An 18,904-nucleotide genomic window follows, 5' to 3' on the forward strand; every position below is an offset into this window, starting at 1 on the left:
TTCCTGCGCTCTGAGCTCAACCTTACCAAGGAACTCCCGGAATCATATTTCAACCAATGGGCTGAGACCTGCCTCATCCAATCAGATCTGGGCAGCTATATCCTCATTTGCAACCATACTGACTACGGCTACATAATGACCAATCAGATCACACAATTCTGATCAATCAGGGACCAAGGCAGCATTTTCTCTATATAAGCGGCCTCAGGTGCCTGTCTGGAGTGCACTTTTCCGTTTCTTCTGGAGGTTGTATTTTCTCGTTTACAAACTGTTTACCTGAATGAAGTTTCTCCTTTCATTTGCACCCCAGATTGGAGACTCCTGTTGGCAATGGATTGGTGGCAGCGACCTTTGTTGTCAGTCCTCAAGGTAGGTGGCAGCAGCCCCTTTTATGTAAGTCTCCAGATCAGAGAAGTACAAGGTCACAAAACTGTACCCTAGTTCTCTGGTAGCTCTAAAGCCAAGACCCCTACTTAACCACCACAAACGGATTGTTTCCTGCAATGCTCACAGGATTGGGGGGAATATGCTGAAGCTAGTTATGGTTTGGGAAGTCCCCTTTCTTGACTAGCAACCAACCATCAGCTACCAGAGGAGGCTGAGCTCTTCCCTTGGAGCTGTGTGGGGAATCATCAGAAGCTTATCACAGCCACCTGGTGGCTCAAGCTGAGAACTCAGGCCAGTGCAAGAGGGGCAAGTTGGCAGCTCTGAGCCTAGAGCGAGGCGTCCACACCTCCCCCCACCTTCGCACCCCAAGCAATGAGGACTGCAATTTTTTAAAAAAAAACTTGTGTTTCTGGTCATACAATTCTTGTTCACTGTAGGAAACTTGGAAGGCAAAGAAAAGCGTACAGAAAAAAAATCCTCTGCTACCCAGAAATAACCCCTATTAATAATTTGTATTTTTTGGTATTAAAAAAAAATAAGGTGGTAATAGTGTAGTTTGTGTCCAATTTTCTCTCCATTTAATGTTATTCTATTTTTTTCCTGAAAATAAAATACCTGCAAAATACCTTCACATAAATGAAGCATAGTTTAACCACCCCCTCCAATTCTCAACTATTAAATACTGGAAAGGTCTGTGTGGACCAATATATATCATTATGGAAAGATATCAATATGGCCCTTTTAAGACTCTTTATACTTTATATACTTATTTTCAAATTGCCTTTCAGAAAAATTGTACAAATTTGTATTCCCACCAGTACTTTGTTTCCTCATGGGACGTGCCAGAATTAAAAAAAAAAAAAAATTATCAGGTTGATAAAATTTACAACATTGTTTAAATTAAATGTAAGATTGGGCATTTTTTCCATGTTTAACCACTTTTATTGAGACTTGAAAGATTTTCAGCAGAGTAATCTTTTAAACTGTAAATCTGATCATGTCAAACACCTCCTGCTTAAAAGCTTTTCTTTGTCTTAAAAACTCTCCACCAGTCTTGGTTACGGCCATTCTAGGCTTAGGGTTGCCATGCTCGCTGGCTGCTGACCTTTTTGCACCTGCTATTCTCCCTGCCAGCTCATCCTTTCTCTGTGCTTCGTTCTTATCCATCTTTTAGTTCTTAGCTTACGTGTCACCTCTCCCAGGGACACTCACTGACAACTCTTAGGTCCTATTATCCTATCATAGATTCTTGGAGCACCTTGTAGTCCTCCGTTGTACCGTTATCAGTTGTATATACAGCAGGTCCTCAAATAATGTCATTTTGTTCAACGTTGTTTTATGTTGATGAGAGGAAACAGCTTCCCAGCTGGGGCCACTGTCTGTGTTGTTGTTCTCCAGGTACTTTAGTTTCCTCCCACATCCCAAAGATGTGCACATGAGGTTCCCTGGCACGTCCAAGTTGTCCCAGTCTGAGTGTGGGTGTGTGATGCGCAGTGATGGGTGTCCTGTCTAGGGTGGGGTCCACCTTGTGTCCTGAGCTGCTGGGCGAGCCCCCAGCCTCCCATGACCCTGAACTGGAATAAGTGGGTTGGAAAATGATTGTTTTTATTAATCTTTCTTAAATGTATACCTCACATACATTATTTCAATGTTTAATATTGGAAGTGCTTTGGGTCTTTATTTAGAAGATTGATGATCTTGTGACCAGAAGTATGCTGTAGAAACTTGCCTCTTGTCTATATCAATGAGTCTATAGTAAAATTTGTTTCCTTATATAGTTTGGTTAAAGACGCATTTTCCAAGAACATATGATGTCAAGGACTGTTTTTGGATTACCATTTTTATATAGCTCCATGAAGGCAAGAACAGTGTTGTTTTGCTCATTCTCCTCTAGTGTAATAACACACAGGCTGGCGCTGTGTGAAATAAATGTAGAAAAGTATGACCAAAGCTGTGCTACTGGAAGAGGTCTGTGGTGTCTAAGATGAACTGGTGTGTATAGAATCTAATACTGTGACTATTAAAAGGTCAGATAGGAACACTGCTGGGAACTATATTGCAAAGGAAGAAGATACAGAAGCAGTATCAATTTTTTGAGAGAATGGAGATGAGGCGAGAACAGAGAATTCATGAAAGATGGTTTCAAGATTAAAGGCTTAATGTCTCATGAGGAAAAAATGGGAGTGCTATTAAAATGGCAAAAATGAGGTCTAGATCTTAGAGACAGGACATCCTTTCCTCACTCCTTCCAAGCAATCAGTTGTGTCCTCTTCGTGCTCCAATTATACTTCACTTTTTAGTTCAACCATTACTCCCATGCATTACATAAACCTGACATCTGTGAGCTCGGTGTAACACCCCAGGCACTCTGAGACCAAAGTGGGCACCTTGTCAAGCACTTACGTGGGCATCTGCCAATCCTAGGTCCGAATCCTGGCTCAATCACTAAGCTGGTGTGTTAACTGATTCAGTTAATGATTTATGCATCTCAATTTTCTCATCAATAGAACAAAGATAATTATTATAATTGGTTTTATAAAACATCAAATGAGGTAACACATAAAATGTTTGTGTGGGGGGTGACGGGTTAGCTCAGTTGGAGCGTGGTGCTAATAACACCAAGGTTGCCAGTTCAATCCTTTCATGGACCACTGTGAGCTGCGACTTCCTTAGGAGAGTCAGCTATGCCACTGTAGCATGTGTGTGACCCATGACCATAGCTGTTCCCCAATTAAAAAAAAAAAAGTTTGACTGCCTGGCACATATTACAAGCTTTATGTTAATATTGTACTATTATTTTAGAATGAGGTTATTAATAAATCTGATGAAGAATCCAAGAATTCCTGACACAGTAGGTGTGTATTGTTTGATGAAATAGATTTTAAGAACATATAAACAAGTACAGTCTTATATGCAGTCACAATATCAAAGGTGGAATTAAAGGTAAAGCATTATGCTCAGGAACTGTGGTAGAACCATAAATTAGGATACCTTTTACAGGACAATTTGGCAACATCTATTCAAATTAAAAATGTGCCTATCCTGAAATTCAGTGTAACCTCATACATAAAAAAAGGTTCATAGAGATAAATCAGAAAGGGTGTTCATTAAAACATTGTTGCTAGTAGCCCAAACTTGCACATAAATGTCCATCATAAGAACACAATAGAGCCATGATAAAATAGAACATGGACAACAATATATTTTCAATTTTTTAAGGGGACCAGAGATGCAGAACATTACAGAATTCATGTGCTGGAGAAAAACATCTGTGAAACCTATTATCTTAGAACCTCAAAAAGCACTTTTGTAAACTCAGTGAAGAATTCGTAAAGATAAAGCAACAGAACTTTCTGATGGTTTTCTCTGGACAGAAAAATCAGCTTAGGAAAATGATGGTGTTACATTAAATATAATTACGTTTTAAAATTTGTTATGGGGAAGTAAAAACTGATTGACCAAAGAAAACAATGTGAATTGGGTAGTTTATGTAGGAAGATGTTTACCTGACTTAATCAGTACAGTGTATACTTTAACTTATTTACTCGTAATAGTAAAAACAATTTAATATCCAACAGTAAACAGCTGTTTTCAATAATGGAATATCCATGTTCCATTAATACAGTGGTTCTCAACCTGTGGGTCGCGACACCTTTGGGGGTTGAACGACCCTTTCACAGGGGTCGCCTAAGACCATCGGAAAACAAAAAGATACTTCAATTATGATTCATAACAGTAGCAAAATTACAGTTATAGAGTAGCAACGAAAATAATTTTATGGTGGGGTCATCACAACATGAGGAACTGTATTAAGGGGTTGCAGCATTAGGAAGGTTGAGAACCGCTGCATTAATAGAATACTATATAGTCATTAAAAATCTTGCTGTAATTTTTATTAAAATGGAAACTTCTCAATACATCACTAAGTTAAAACGATAAGTTGAAACAGTTATGTGCAGTTTGATCAGTGTTAGTAGTTGTTACCTTTAATTGGTAGAATTACAAGTAATTTTTTGCTCCTTGTTATTTGGCTTCTTCCCTCTTCAAAAATGTTTTGTTTACTAAATTTTTTCTATTTCCTGCAATGGTTATGTAATTAAGAATGACTGCTATTAAAATAGATGCTTACAGCTAACTCTAAGCTTGCTTTATAACTTGGACATTAATGTAACTATTGGGTTGTCGGAAAAGTCATGACGTATTTTTTCCGTTTTTCATTGCAAAAATGTGTCATGACTTTTCCGACAACCCAATATAATGCTAGTTCCTTTGATACAAATCCAAGAAATAATTCAACACGTTAGGAAAGAGTTAAGATGAGGTAAAAGTCACCATTTCCCAGGAATCTTAATAATAAATGTTAAAGACACTATTTGTTTATCAAAAGGATTTATTAGAAAATATTACATACTACATATCTGTTTGAGTATGGTTTCAGTAGACAGCACTCCATCCTCACACTATAAACAATGTCTCACAGACCGCGGGGCAACCACTGTGCTTCTGAAGCTACATCTTTTGGATGGAACATTCAAGCAATACACACTGGCCATTTAAAGGAAGATAATGAAGAAAATGTGGTAATTACCAGAACAAAAAAAAAAATCACAGAACTTTTGGAATGTTAAAATGATAAACTATTTTCAGTCTCAAAATTCTAGGCATCACTACAGCCTAAAACATAGGTCATCAATGTGACTAGTAAGTTAAAGGGACCAAGGTTTCAAAGGTTAAGTTAATACTGAATCTTCATAAATAACAAGAGAAATCTGTAACCCCACAAAATGTTTTTAAGTTTGTGCACATGCAAAATTAATGTAAATTTCTGAAAAAAAGAATGGGGAATAGTAATGCAATGTATTTTTAACATAAAGCATGCACTTTCTAATACATTCTTAAATATTTCAAAGTTTTAAAAGTTTGAATTCTAATCCAGTAACATTCTTCATTAGCTATCTTAAATGCAGTCTAACCAGTACCCCAACCAGATATGGAACACATACTTGTTATTCTCAAGAAAGGTGGAAATAATTCATTGCACCGCTACTAAAGATGTCAAACTTTAACTCTTGACCACACCACCTAGTTTTTCTTCAAAACTTTTAAACATGTTTGCAAAAGATAAATGGTATAAAGCATTTTAAAATGTCACCCAACTCCCAAAAGTCACTGAAAGAAAATAAAGGAAAAGTATGTATTGTGTGATTAATCAGCCTGGGCAATTTGCTACAAAATTTTCAAAGTGCGAACCAGCTTTAACTCAAAATAGACTGAAAGTTCACACAATTGTTTCCAGAGTTCAAAACTGAAACAAATGAGGTGTGCATTTATATTTAAAAGTCTTAATATTTTATTAGAATATACTTCCAAATTTCTTTCCCTTCATAATCTAAACACAAACTTTAATTTAAAATATATATAAATCAGTAGAATACCATATTACAAATGCCCAGAAATGCAGAATAAAGATCAAGAACTGCCTGGAAATATTTCTAACACTTTTTGGGGTTACACTCATAATCTAATAAAGATTATGAACTAGGACAATCATTATTGGGACTGTCATTTCAAAATATTGTGCCTATCAAAGCTAGCACCAGGAAAGTATTGTGCACATAAAATTGAGAAACACATAATCTTTACTTCAGAAAAGCACAGCCCTACAGAGTATTGCTCTTGCCAGTTTAGCTAGTAAAACGGTCTGTCTCATTTAGGCATATATCTACGAGCCATTTACATCTTATCTGAATAGCTTTCCAGTTATTTGTTATCTATTGAAAATTGTTACTGGAATAAAAGACAGTTTGTCATGGAGATAGCCCATTTTTTCTTCCAAGATGCCAATTAAAATCATGGTACTATAACATTTTTAACTTACCTTTTATAAAAATTAACATACTTTAGGATTAAAAAAACAAAAAAAAAACAAATCCCGGTCCCTGAAATCCTAACCAAGACTCCATTATGTAATTTATCACCCTTTCCAAAACACAGATTTTAATGTCTAGATTTTCCAACATGGTTAATGGCCATCACATGGTCACCAAATTAACACTTTATTCATTGTAAAGCATTTGGAGATTTCTCAAGTGTGAAAAGAATTTCGTTAATGATTAGACAGATGAACAACCACCTGAAGGCCACTGGAGTGAGTCTCATAATTCTGCCTCCCTCCCACAGCAGGGAGGGTCACCACTTCAAAGCAGTTCTCCAGCTGGCACAGATAATTTATCATCTCTGATAGGTAGAAGATATTATGTAAGAACATAATTTTTACAAAGTCAACACTTTTTCAAAACTGGTCTTCTAAATTCAACGAAGAATTTAGACCGCCAAAGTTTTAAATCTAGCAAATCAAACTGCTTCATCTCAATTGGAGGAAAAAAGGCACAAAGAAAAGCAAGCAGCATAACCTTTATTTGGTGAAACAATAGGTGAAGTGTTCCAAAGTTCTGAACACTGAATATTACTCAGGTGATCATTTGTTTTCTATCTTAAGCAATTTATTCAGATGTGTGCTTTAAAAATACAGATTAGGAACCCTGCAATTGGTATGTTCTGTTATTAGAAATATTCTTCATGGTAATACATTACTTAACTTTCTATAATTAGAGGGGAAAACCATATAGATCATACTTTATTTTTAGCCTGACAGAATAAATGTATTTTATATATATATATATCTCTTCCAAAACCAGTGCACTTAGGAATTTCTAATTTATGCACTCCATTGTTCAAATCAAAAAGCTGTACATCTTCCAGTATCCACACTATAACACAGTCCTAGTAAAAATGCACATTCCTTTAGCTCCTTTACTTTCCCTTGAATTTGCTTTTAGTTTTTTGGGGGTGGGGAAAGGAAAGGATATAGAAGTTGCAGTGCAGAACTATTATTTATTTAGAACAAAACATTATATCCTATGTTAAAAAAAATAATTTTATCAAAACCAAATTTCAATCACAGTTATGTATGATTTTCAGTTAAAGGTACATGTTGAAATTGCACTTTGCAGATATCGCGATAGTGTCCTTTATAGTGCTCTCCATTTCAGCCTATGTTTTTTTCAGTAGACACAGGTTCTTCCAGAGTTTTCTTTTGGCTTCCCTTCCGTGAATATTTGTATTTGTCTACATAGGCTTTAACCAGATTTGCCACTTTAGTAGAATTGACTTCTCCACTCTTACTATGACAAACCTATGAAAAAAGGAGGGGAATTTTTTTCTTGTTAAAGGGAGCAAAATTGAAAGCTTTGTAAAAAACAAATAACCCCAAAGAGATAACTAGACATTTTTCCATTTCATATCTCATGTGAACTTATTCAAAAGTAAAAAACCAGACAAGAGTTAGAAGACGTTTCTCTTATTTTAATTAGACTTAAGTATTCCTTTACTAAAATAGAGATGGTTCAGAAGAATACATACATAACTCAACTAAAGCTATAACTTACTTTATCTACTGCTTTCCGTACAATCTCTTTGTATTCTTCCTTGGTGATATCTTTATTTTGGTAAAATGGCTTAATGGCCAGTTTTACCTCCTGTGCTGCTTTTTCCTGAATTTGCAATTTCTGATAAGAGGAAAATGTATAATTATTATTTGCCCAATAGCACACTTCCAAAAATTTTTTTAAAAAATATAAAACTTAAAATACTGCACATTTACAGTATTAGAAGGAACTCTTGAAGTAGTGTCATATACACAAAATAGTTATTTACTAACATACATAGCAAACATTTCTAAAAAAATAAATATTACTAGTAACTCATTGGGCATCAACATGTCTAGATAGAACCCTTCAAATAATATTAGAATTTAAGACCATCAATAAATTCCCTTCACCACTTATATAATAGAAAGCTGTTATTTTTTCAACTTTACCATATACAAAATTATGTAGGTTGCTGTCAACCTTGAACTTGCCTTGTCTGTCTTCGAGCTATCTGCGCTGGCTTCCACTGTAACACTTACTTTGCTTTCTGCCAATTTTACAGCAGCATTAGAGGCTTTGCTGTGACTCGATGACGGAGTATTACCAGAACTTGGTCCCTGAACTGTTCCCACATTTCCTGGGGCTGCTGTCGGAGCAGGCAAGACTGGTGTACTCATGTTGTTACTTACATGAGAAGCACTAGGAATGCCCTGTTTTAAAGAGTTATCATCAGTTAATGAATTACTTGTACTCAATAGCAATCTTTTTGTCACGTATTAGAAATAACATTTAAAACTCAAAGCAATTCAACCTTAGTACTTAAGAGAAATGCATATTTCAGGTCATTTATATCTAAAGGACTCTGAAGAAAAATAAGTAACATTCTTAAACAGAGCCCTATTTAAATATGTCAGTATGACTTTTAAATTATTTACATGTACTGTAATGTTCTGACACCAACACTAAAGACAAAAACAGCATTTTTCCTGCCAAGGCTCTTCATGAAAATTAACTCAAGTAAGTGCCCCCTGCCCTTAAAGATGGGAGAAAATGAGGCAGTGAAGTCAATGGCTTGCAGTGAGTTGATAGCAGATAAAGACATTAGATCCCCTATCTGGAATCCCATTCCCCTGCTCCAACTAGATCTTGCTGTCAGGATTACAGAATTTCTGAAATGTAGACATAAAACTATAAGCAACACAATGTTTATAAATTATTCAAAGTTTCTATATGCTTTAGAGGCACCTTTCTTTTTTAGCATGGTAAATTCGGGAAAATGAAACACAAATGGTAACGGGCAATGAACAGCTTTACCTGGTGTTTGTCCAAACAAGACAATACATGCTTTATCACAGTACTTTATCACACGTTCCCACCCCCTAAAAAATCCAATAAATTAGGGGAAAAAATTAAAGCACCCATGACTTCATTCTAGTTTGGCTCATGAACTGGTCGTCTTAATCTGACAAAACCTGCTTGGACATATCATTAACAGCACAATGTAGCCTAAATGTGACATATACATTCAATTCATTATCTTACCTGAATGCTGGGAGGCTTGGAGAAGGACGAAAAGTGAGGTTTTGAAGATTTACCATAAATCTAATCAAATAAACAACTGTTTTGGATGCCAGGAAGCCTCCCCCCACCAATAGCTAAATGTTTACAGTGGCTATGTTGATTAAATTTGAGTTGCTAAAAACATACCTGCAGTTGCTTTCCGTCTGTTTGTGGAGCAATGTAGCTGACTTGTTGGGATGGCGGGGGAGGGGGTGGTGGTGGTGGTAGTCCCTGAGACACACTGGTAGGAGCAGCTACCTGCATGAGAGGCACTCCTGTGTGCATATGCAAGGGTAGCTGAGGATGAATGTTAAATGGACTGCGCTGGATGTTCATCAGAGGAGCATGAACACCCACAGGATATGGGAAGATATTCACAGGCTGGTGTTGTGTGTTCATTTGTTGCTGCATTACATTCATTTGTGGTTGCATCATATTTATAGGTAGCTGAGAACCATCACTTTGTTGATTTGTTTGGTCTTTTAGGTTAGAATCTATCAAAAGAAAAAAGGCTTGTGAAAAAAATGTAACAAATTTCTTTAGACAGAGAAGCAAAGAACCACTGGTCACAGTAAAATTAAATAGTAATTAACAGACTGAGAACACCTAAACCAATCTCCAGTTATTTAGCTTAATCCTGTCATTTCCATATGATGTGGGATGGTTTTCTAACTAAAAGAAAACATTCAGCTAAAATTATTTTTAAGACTAAGTTGACATGATTAACATCTGTCAATATTAGCAAAGAATCAGTATCTCAAGAAACTTACTGACTAGTTAACTAAATACAAAATTTATTTAGGTTACTAAATTAAAAGTAAAGTTAATCAATTTTTAAATCTTCAACAGCTTTTTTCTTGCAATATTCTTAACAAGAAAAGCCAAGATAAATTTTTATTAGAAGAGAAACTTATTTATATGAGAACAATGATCAAAATAATTCAAGTACACACATCTGAAATAAAATAGACGTTATCCAGCGTAGAAACATCCCAAATTTTTGTATTGTAACAAGCTACTTAAAATATTAGTCTTTGGTAAGGTCTGCGGCAGGGGTGGGATGAAGAAAATATATATGTGTATAAACATTTACGTAAATATTTATGCAAAGTGACCTATAAACCAATGGGATTCAATTTAACATTATAAAACTATAAAAAGAGATCATTTTAATTCATGCAAATAAGGCATTAAATTTATAATCTCTTTCCTTAAACTAGTGTTAATAAACAGAATGTTACCCTGTTCAGTTGTCTCCTCCTCTTGTCTCATCCATCCAGACTGTGCACCTGAAGAATTTCTCCCTCGTCGTGAGTAATAGTTTTGTACATCTGCTGGTAGAGTCTTTCTCACAGCCCAACTAGATGCCGATGTCCACCCCGATCTATCGGCCGGTGTATCAAATGAGAACTCTTGTTCACTTTTCCGTTTATAGGGTTGCTGTTCCACAAACTTGAAAGACTCATTCCCTGAACCATTTGAATTCCCTGAGAGGGGTTTTTGGTTTTGCCACCGATTTTCACTTTGATCTGTGTAGGCAAAACCACCTCTGTAGGTGCCTCTGCCACGGTTACCTCTACCACGGTTAGACATCCAACCTGAACCAAAGTTTTTATTCCAAGAATTCCCTGAATTTTCATTTCTATTTTCTTCCCAATGAGACTCTTTTAACTTTTCTGGATTTCTGGTCCTTGGGTCAGGCCCAGAATTTATTTTTTCTGTTACCCAAGTGGGACAGTCATTTCTATGTTTGTCAGCAGAATTTGTACCGTCAGCATCTGGACTTATGTCATTTTTTTCTTTTCTTATATTTTCATTCTGTTTCTCTGGGTCATGCTTTCTATAGCGATCATTTCCTCGTGGACATCTCCAACCATCATTTGTCCATCTTTCCTTCCACCGAGGAGAGTAACCGTCTCTGTCATTTCTACCAAATGATGAACTCTTACATTTTGTTCTCGATCTTGATGGTGACCTAGAACGAGATCTGGACCTAGACCACCTTCTGGCTCTCCTTTCTCTATCTCTCTCTCTGTCTCTGTCTCTATCTCTCCTCGGCCCATCTCTATCACTTTCTCTTTCTCTGCTTCCGGAACTGGATTTTTCTCTTGGGGAGGAATCTTTCACTCTTGACTGAGATCTTCTATTCTCTCTAGGAGTGTCTCTTTTTGGGGAGAGTGACTCTGATTTTTTGCCTTCCCTAGTGCTATCTTTTTTTGGAGATCGAGACTGAGATCGCCTTCTTTCTCTTGCAATATCCTTTTTTGGGGACTGAGAACGAGATTTTCTCCGTCCTCTTACAGATTCTTTCTTGGGAGATGGTGATCGAGACTTTCTGCTTTCTTTTTCAGTTTCTCTTTTGGGAGATGGAGACTGAGACCGCTTCTTTTCTCGTGCGGTGTCTTTGTTGGGTGACCAAGTTGTAGACGGGGAATGGAATCTAGATCTTCGAGTACGAGGCTTTTTGGCTTTATCTATCACATCTATTGGGCTTTCAAATGGTTGAGATACAGTTTCAACCTTTTCATTTGCAGGATCAGAAGACGGCATATTATTTTGAGAAGTGTGTTCCACAGAATTTTTATTTAATTGTTTAGCATCAGCATTTATAGACAGTTCAATTCCAGATTCATTTTGGTCACTGCAAAATGAATCACATTTCATTTCATTATTGTCCTCATTAAAATGCTTCTGAATCTGTTCAATGTGTGTGTTAGGCAATTCTGTAGGTCTGGGATGTTCAACCAGAGATTCAGTCTTTTCTTCTAAACATTTGTCTAATTTGGTGTTAAGATTATTTTTTAATAAATTATTTTCAGAGTCTTGAATACTATTGAAATTTTCATTCCCTGAAGTACCACACACTGCAATTATTTCTGCATCTTCTGTCTCAACATGCCCAGGCAACTGAACCTCTGAGCTCTCAATCGATGTTCTGTCCACTGTTTCTGTAATTCCACCTTCAGATGATTCTAATTTGGGGCTGTCCACAAGCTGTTCTGTTTTTACTGTAGAATTTTCATAATCAATAATTTCTACTAAAGGACTCTCTCTAACCTTTTCTTCATTAACCTCTATAACTTTTTCTTCATGAACCACTAACTCTGCATCCTCAGGTAACTCATTTGGGCTTGGTATAGGCTGGTGTACTTCAGTTTCAGATGCTGAACATGTAAGAAAATCATTTGGAGGACGATCTGTACATAAATCTGCTTTTATCTCTGATTCTGAAGGTCCAGATATTTGGTCTTGATTTTCTAATGGATCACCTCCTTTTTCAGAAATATTTTTAGAAATCTCACTTTCTAAACACAAAACACTAGCCTCTATACCTATATTCTCAACTTGCTGAACTTCTTCCTCCTCTCCAACTAGCACAGGAGGACCTTGAGGACAAGATTCAGAATATGAAGAGTCCACTCTTTCCTCTGTACCATGGTTCTTAGTGTGTTCCTCACTTTCTTCTGTTTGCTCACTGCAACTTCTGAAGCCATTAGCAGACTCATTTTCTACATTTGTCTGCATAGTACAAGTGTTACTACTTTCTGCATCTGATTGGTGCTCTTTCTCTAACACAGTTGGTGTGTCAGATTCTGCTGTTTCTTCATCTACTGAATCACTGGAAGATGATTTTTCAGGAGGAGGTACAGAACTCCGAAGTTTCTTTTTTAGTAAAGGTGGTTTTCTTCCTCTTCTTACAGACTTCCGTTTTGGAGCCTGTCTTGTTTGCTTTTCTGACTCAGCTGAAGAGGAAACACTTACAGATGGATTATTGTTATCTGGGGTATCACATCCAGAATTATTTGATACTGGGGATCTCTGAGACTGGCTGACTGTTTCAGCTCTCGTGTTACGTGTAGATCTCCTTGTAGGAGTTGTTGCTGCAGGTTTTCGCCTTGATCCTCTGGTGTTTGATGTACCAGAAGTTTGCTTCTTCTCTTCTCCTTCTTGAGCATGTGCTAATGCATATCCCTTGCAAGAAGTACCTAACAATGTATTTGTTAAAAAAATAAAAATTAGTACATGTCTCAATAAATGATAATAGTTTGGCTTCAGATTATTTTAGCATAAAATAGGCATCTATAAGTGAAACAAAATATATTTATGAATCAAATTATGAATCTGAGTAATATCAGGTATTATCAGCTTCTTTCAATGCCACTGAAATGAGTTGTTACAAGATTTGAATTCATGTGGGCAATTTTGTAGAAAAAAAAACAAAAGAAAATGTTTGGTCTGATAACTGCCATTTGCTTTATGAATTTGTTTGACCTAGGCAAAAAGCAAGAGAAAATAAGTTATCTACAAATAGATAAGGACTCAAACTATTTGTTCACAATTAACAGGAGATGTAACTTCTAAAGATCTAATCAGTTCCTTGAAGACTTGAAGTTGTAATTTCTTAAAGTAAAAGGGATTTTCTAATTGGAACAATTTTAAAGTCCAGTCACTGTCCAAATATTACAGAAATATTTAGGACTTAATGTTTATACCTTATTTTACAGTTTTTCTAAGTCACCAACATTCACTTTTTATGAGACTGAAAGAAGCTCATAATAATTTTTTAAAAACTAGAAAAACGTTTCATAAAATTTACCAAAATTTTCTAAAGATATGGTACTTGTTGGAAAAATAGTTCTTGGCAACACAGAAGAGATGAGAGGAAGGACTTCTGTTTCAATATTCCAGGGTATAAAACCAATTCTGAAAATTCAAACAAAATAAAGACATTTTTGCTTAAATGGTTTAAAAAATTAAACCAGCAATTTAAAATCATTGATTTTCCAAATCATGTTAGCAACATTAGAATACTGTATGCTTAAATTACTTTTTGCCCAAATAGCTAAAAATGTTAATTCAAGGTTACTCATTGTTCAAGGATGGCTCTACCAATGGCTGCAAAGAAAAAAAACAAAAAATCTTTAAAAGCATGTTTTTCTGATAAATTAATGGCAAAGGGAGATCAAGGACAACTTAAATATATAATAGTTGTTTCTCTTTTAAATAATTTAATATATTTTGTCAAGAATTTTTTTAGCTTTTCTTTTTGCTATTCAAAAAAAAAATTGTATATATCTGTGTAACCACCACCCCAATCGAGAAAGAGAACCCTTCTACCACTCCATACACCTTCATGCCTGTTCCTGCCCAGGCAACCAAAGAGATAATTTAGTCAAATTAATTAATCAAGGTTTTAAAGAAATTAGTGAGGTCGAAGAGAAATCAGTCCATGAATAAATAAAAACTTAACAAATAGAAACAGAACTATATTACTTGAATTTTGAAACATAACATAGCTATCACAATTTTTGTTAGATTTCTTTGTTTTACAGCACATGTCAAGGCCCCAAACATCAAAATATATACTTTTAAAAAACCTGATTTTTATTGCTATGTTATATTCTAAAATTCCTCCATCTAAAGATGATAGCTCTTCAAAGTTTTCAGTGTCCCTGCAGACCTGCTAAGACCCCAAGTGTCTTCATCCAAACCCAATCTACTCTTAGCTCGACTATCTTATCTAATATAAGGTGAGATTTTGGGATGGGGGAAGAGAAGCTTGAAAAACAATGTGCAATGCTGTACATGTACAAAATTACATAACTCTATGAAAAGTTTTCATATTATACATATCTGGACTTCCTAATTTTGCTTCTATTTGTGTTGCACTATCATTCCTATAAGGTGAAGGGCGCTACGCAGAACTATATTACAGTGATATATAAAGTTACAAGAAGTTGCAGAAATGAATATTCATGCAAAGACCTTGATCTGTGTTTTGCATTGGAGCTTGATTTAAGTACGTATCAGGTACCTAGCAATGTGCCAGTAGCTTCCGGACTTAACCTAAGTAAGGGCTACATTACAGAAAATCATGAATGCCAGGGCACAGTAGGGACTTGATCAAATAGTTATTTAAAACAACATTTTCGATAGGGGAAATATGATAAAAGCAGTAATTCAGCTTACAGCACAAGGTAAGACTGGAATGAGGAAAAGGAGTGGAGGAAGGATGACAGATATGAATGCTATTACTAATAATGAATCTTATCATTTAGGTTCTTTCTCTCCTTCTCTATCTCTCTCTTTTTAGGTGCTCTCTTTTAAATGAATCAAATATCTACATTTACTAAACAAATAAATAAAAAATCCTTTACTTTTCAGGGTTTCTTTTAAATAGCAATCTTTGTTAGGCATCTGAAACACCAGTTTAATTTGTACAAAACGTCCTCAGAAACATAGCTATTGAACAAAATACCTTTGTACTTATGTATTAATAATATCTTGTGCTCATGTTAGCATTTAAACACTTTAGTAAACATTTTTTTTACCTTCCAATTCCAGGTAATGTATCAGGAAACCATGACAATTCCAGTTCCTGTCTCTTCTGCCTAATCAATGCACTGACTTCATTGACTTCTATAAATTCTGTACTAAAAGAAAGATATTAGACCTTCATCAGAATTCCAAAAATTTAAGTTTGGAGTAACAATTGGATTACATGATATTTAGCAGACGTTTTCATACTTAGCATTATAAATCACATTTAAAAGAACCTTTTTCTATTTAAACACTTTTAAAATGAACTCATTCCTAATGTAAGTAAAATTTTTATAAGAAGTCAATTCAAGACTAATATTCTTATTGGAATAAAAAAAAGCAACAGTATTTCTATCCCATAAACCAAAGCTGTAGCAAGCAGTGCCAGCAGAAATTGTAGGTACAATAGTTTCCATCTGAAACTAAGCAGTTTGACAAAAGAAGAAAATAAAGGAAGGCATGGTTACTATTAAAAAAAAAATGGGTCTAGTTCAGCTTTTCAAAAGGCTATTCAGATGTAATTGTTTCCTTTTGTGCTTTGCCAAATTCTAAAATTAAATCACACAATCTTAATCTGTCTCATTAGTGTAACAAACTGTATGTGATTTTAAAACTCCATCTTAGTCTTAAAATTCCACATACGCGATCTGACAATTAAGTTCGTGAACTCATCCTAGAAAAAGTGCTGCACACCTCACGGCTGAGTATCACTACCGTCACCTTCGAAGTACTCCCCTTGGGAAGCTATGCACTGACACCAGCTCTTAGTCTACCCTTCAAAGCAATTTTGGAACTCTTTTTCTGGAATGGCCAGAGCTGTCGTCATATTACCCTTGATGTCTTGAATGTCATCCAAATGTCTTCCTTTCAATACTTCCTTTATCTTCGGGTAAAGAAAGAAGTCATTGGGGGCCAGATCAGGTGAGTTGGGAGGATGTTCCAATACAGTTATTTGTTTACTGGCTAAAAACTCCCTCACAGAGTTCCATGTGAGCTGATGTACTGTCGTGATGCAAGAGCCATGATTTGTTGGCGAAAAGTTCAGGTCGTCTAACTTTTTCATGCAGCTTTTTCAGCACTTCCAGATAGTAAACTTGGTTAACTGCCCATTTGGTAAAAATTCATAATGAATAATCCCTCTGATATCAAAAAAGGTTAGCAACATCGTTGCAACAAGTTTGCGAACTTAATTGTCAGAACTCGTACATCTACCTATCAACCTGCCAGTCACTATGGTTCAAAGATGACTGGATATATTCTGAAAGGATTCTGCTTTATTAGGTACTACTACACAATTTAACAAGTTGCTTACTTCTCTATTGCATAAGAAGCCTGTGTAGAACAACTTAATTTACTATTAATGAAAACAAAGCCCAATAGCACAGGAAATCACTGCACAATAGAGGATCACAAAATAACAGGTTTTCTCTTTGCTAAAACTAGTTTATTTTCCAAAAGAAACAAAACAAAAAGTGGGCTTTCAAATGTCTGTTGATCCTGAGTTTAAATTTCTACTAAAAGTTAATTACAACTAAAACATCAAGTATAGAAAGGATAAATTAAAGTGGAAAATACTAACCAGTAAGCTCTACAGGTAAAAGAAGATTCTCCAGTGTGACTACTAGAAGAAAACATATTGGAGAAAAGATTTCTGAAGCTTGCACACTGATTTGATCTTCGAGGCTAAAAAAGTAAAAAGAGGTTATTGGTGAAACACCAAACAAAAAACCCTCCATACTAGTTGCTAACAGTTTAGCTTATTTAAATATTTTGATATACCTGAGGCACTAGAGTTATGTACTACACAACCATAAAGTATTATCTAAGAAAAATATTTTTCAACAAACCTTCTTTATCTTTATTGTTGCATTTTCCTTTCCTTCCATTTCACTGTATTTAGAGTTTCCTGTACAAAGGCACAAAAAGACTTGATTATCTTGTCTTAATTTTTATTTTAAAAGGCTGTAAAACCAAGTATTAATACTGACATACTGACAAAAGAAAGTAAAAATATGTAGAAAAGTTGCATTTAAAATAGTACTTGTATTTACATAATTTTTCCAAATGCTAATTTTATCTTGTTAAGCCACAGATCCAAAAAAAATAGAACAGGCCACAATAGAGAAAATTGGTAAAACATGTAAAACTGCTATGCTTAGAGCATGAGTATTAAAATTCTAGTCAACATTTTCTGGAACCCTATGCAAATTTAAGCCACCTTGTAACAAAAAGTTATATACAAGAAGTCAAAGGAGTTAACATCAGTAAGGCACTCAGTATGTCCTTTTCCAGCAACGACCTAAAAAACAGGTACTGTAACTCTTCAAACAGGGGAACTGGGGCCATCAGAGCTTGTCGCCATCAACCACCATGTACCCACTGGCACCACCTTCAAGTAGGAACCCTCCTTCGTCCCCACACTTTAGAATTAGGATTAGGAAAAGCAGAAATGTTGAGTAAAGCAGCTTTCTATTACAGCCATGTTTTTGGCTGCATTGCTTATGGCTCTGTTTTGGCTTTACCTGTCCCATCTGATAACTTATTTCTATAGATACATACTTCCAAGTTAAGGAAGATAAAGGATAGTTTCTGCTTATGACAAAAATTGTGTTAGCATCTTATAGATTACTACTCTTAGTGTTTTTTTACCATCAAGCCTATGTTATTAGTCATCTATACCTATCAATACACTTGCCCGCAAAAAACTGCAGCTGGTACTGTCAACGTTCTCTTCTCAGAATCTTGAAAAAGTACACAATATAAATGGCAACTGATCTTTCAGTCTTCAACCTTGCTTGCCTCACAAAGAGCCTACTGACTTTGTTCAAAATAAATCACCCTAAGTAGGAGGCCTGTTTCTTGCTATTGCAAGACCATATGTATTTGGGGTTTCTTCTGTCAGTCCAGTTGGTAACAGCCTACTTTCTACTTAATAGCATACCAATTTCCTTTTAAGTCACTAAACAACAGCTGTGCATTGGTGCTATTATCCATCCTTCACATACATATCACCCAGAACTGTTGTTAACAAATGTAATTTCAACATTGGGGGACAGTGATGCTGGCTGAGTTCCAAGAACTTATTTTCCTACCCTTTGATGTGTATTTAAATGATATGGATTTTTTTTTTTTAAGATTTTTATTGGGGAATTGGGGGAGGGGATGGGAACAGCGCTGGGGAATTGGGGAAGGGGAACAGACAAGTT

At 35.6% G+C, this 18,904-nt stretch overlaps 1 protein-coding gene across 7 annotated transcripts in view; it reads right to left on the minus strand.

Annotated features, from left to right (window-relative positions):
• Positions 1 to 6,786: 6,786 nt before the first annotated feature.
• Positions 6,787 to 18,904, minus strand: part of SCAF11 (SR-related CTD associated factor 11) — a 76,621-nt gene continuing 64,503 nt past the window's right edge. For 5 of the 7 annotated variants that reach the window (XM_019653070.1, XM_019653068.1, XM_019653069.1 and 2 more), the window contains 9 exons: positions 17,546 to 17,604; positions 17,278 to 17,381; positions 15,710 to 15,811; positions 13,975 to 14,081; positions 10,619 to 13,363; positions 9,525 to 9,871; positions 8,309 to 8,527; positions 7,836 to 7,955; positions 6,787 to 7,582 (listed from right to left, as the gene is read on the minus strand). In XM_019653070.1, coding sequence (XP_019508615.1) covers positions 7,436 to 7,582; positions 7,836 to 7,955; positions 8,309 to 8,527; positions 9,525 to 9,871; positions 10,619 to 13,363; positions 13,975 to 14,081; positions 15,710 to 15,811; positions 17,278 to 17,381; positions 17,546 to 17,604 — 3,950 coding nt within the window. In that variant the 3' untranslated portion in view covers positions 6,787 to 7,435. The remainder of the gene's footprint in view (positions 7,583 to 7,835; positions 7,956 to 8,308; positions 8,528 to 9,524; positions 9,872 to 10,618; positions 13,364 to 13,974; positions 14,082 to 15,709; positions 15,812 to 17,277; positions 17,382 to 17,545; positions 17,605 to 18,904) is intronic. The other 2 variants (XM_019653073.1, XM_019653075.1) reach the window with 2 other exon arrangements.

The sequence above is a fragment of the Hipposideros armiger genome, unplaced genomic scaffold, assembly GCF_001890085.2.
Source record: "Hipposideros armiger isolate ML-2016 unplaced genomic scaffold, ASM189008v1 scaffold_194, whole genome shotgun sequence".
Lineage (NCBI taxonomy): Eukaryota > Metazoa > Chordata > Mammalia > Chiroptera > Hipposideridae > Hipposideros > Hipposideros armiger.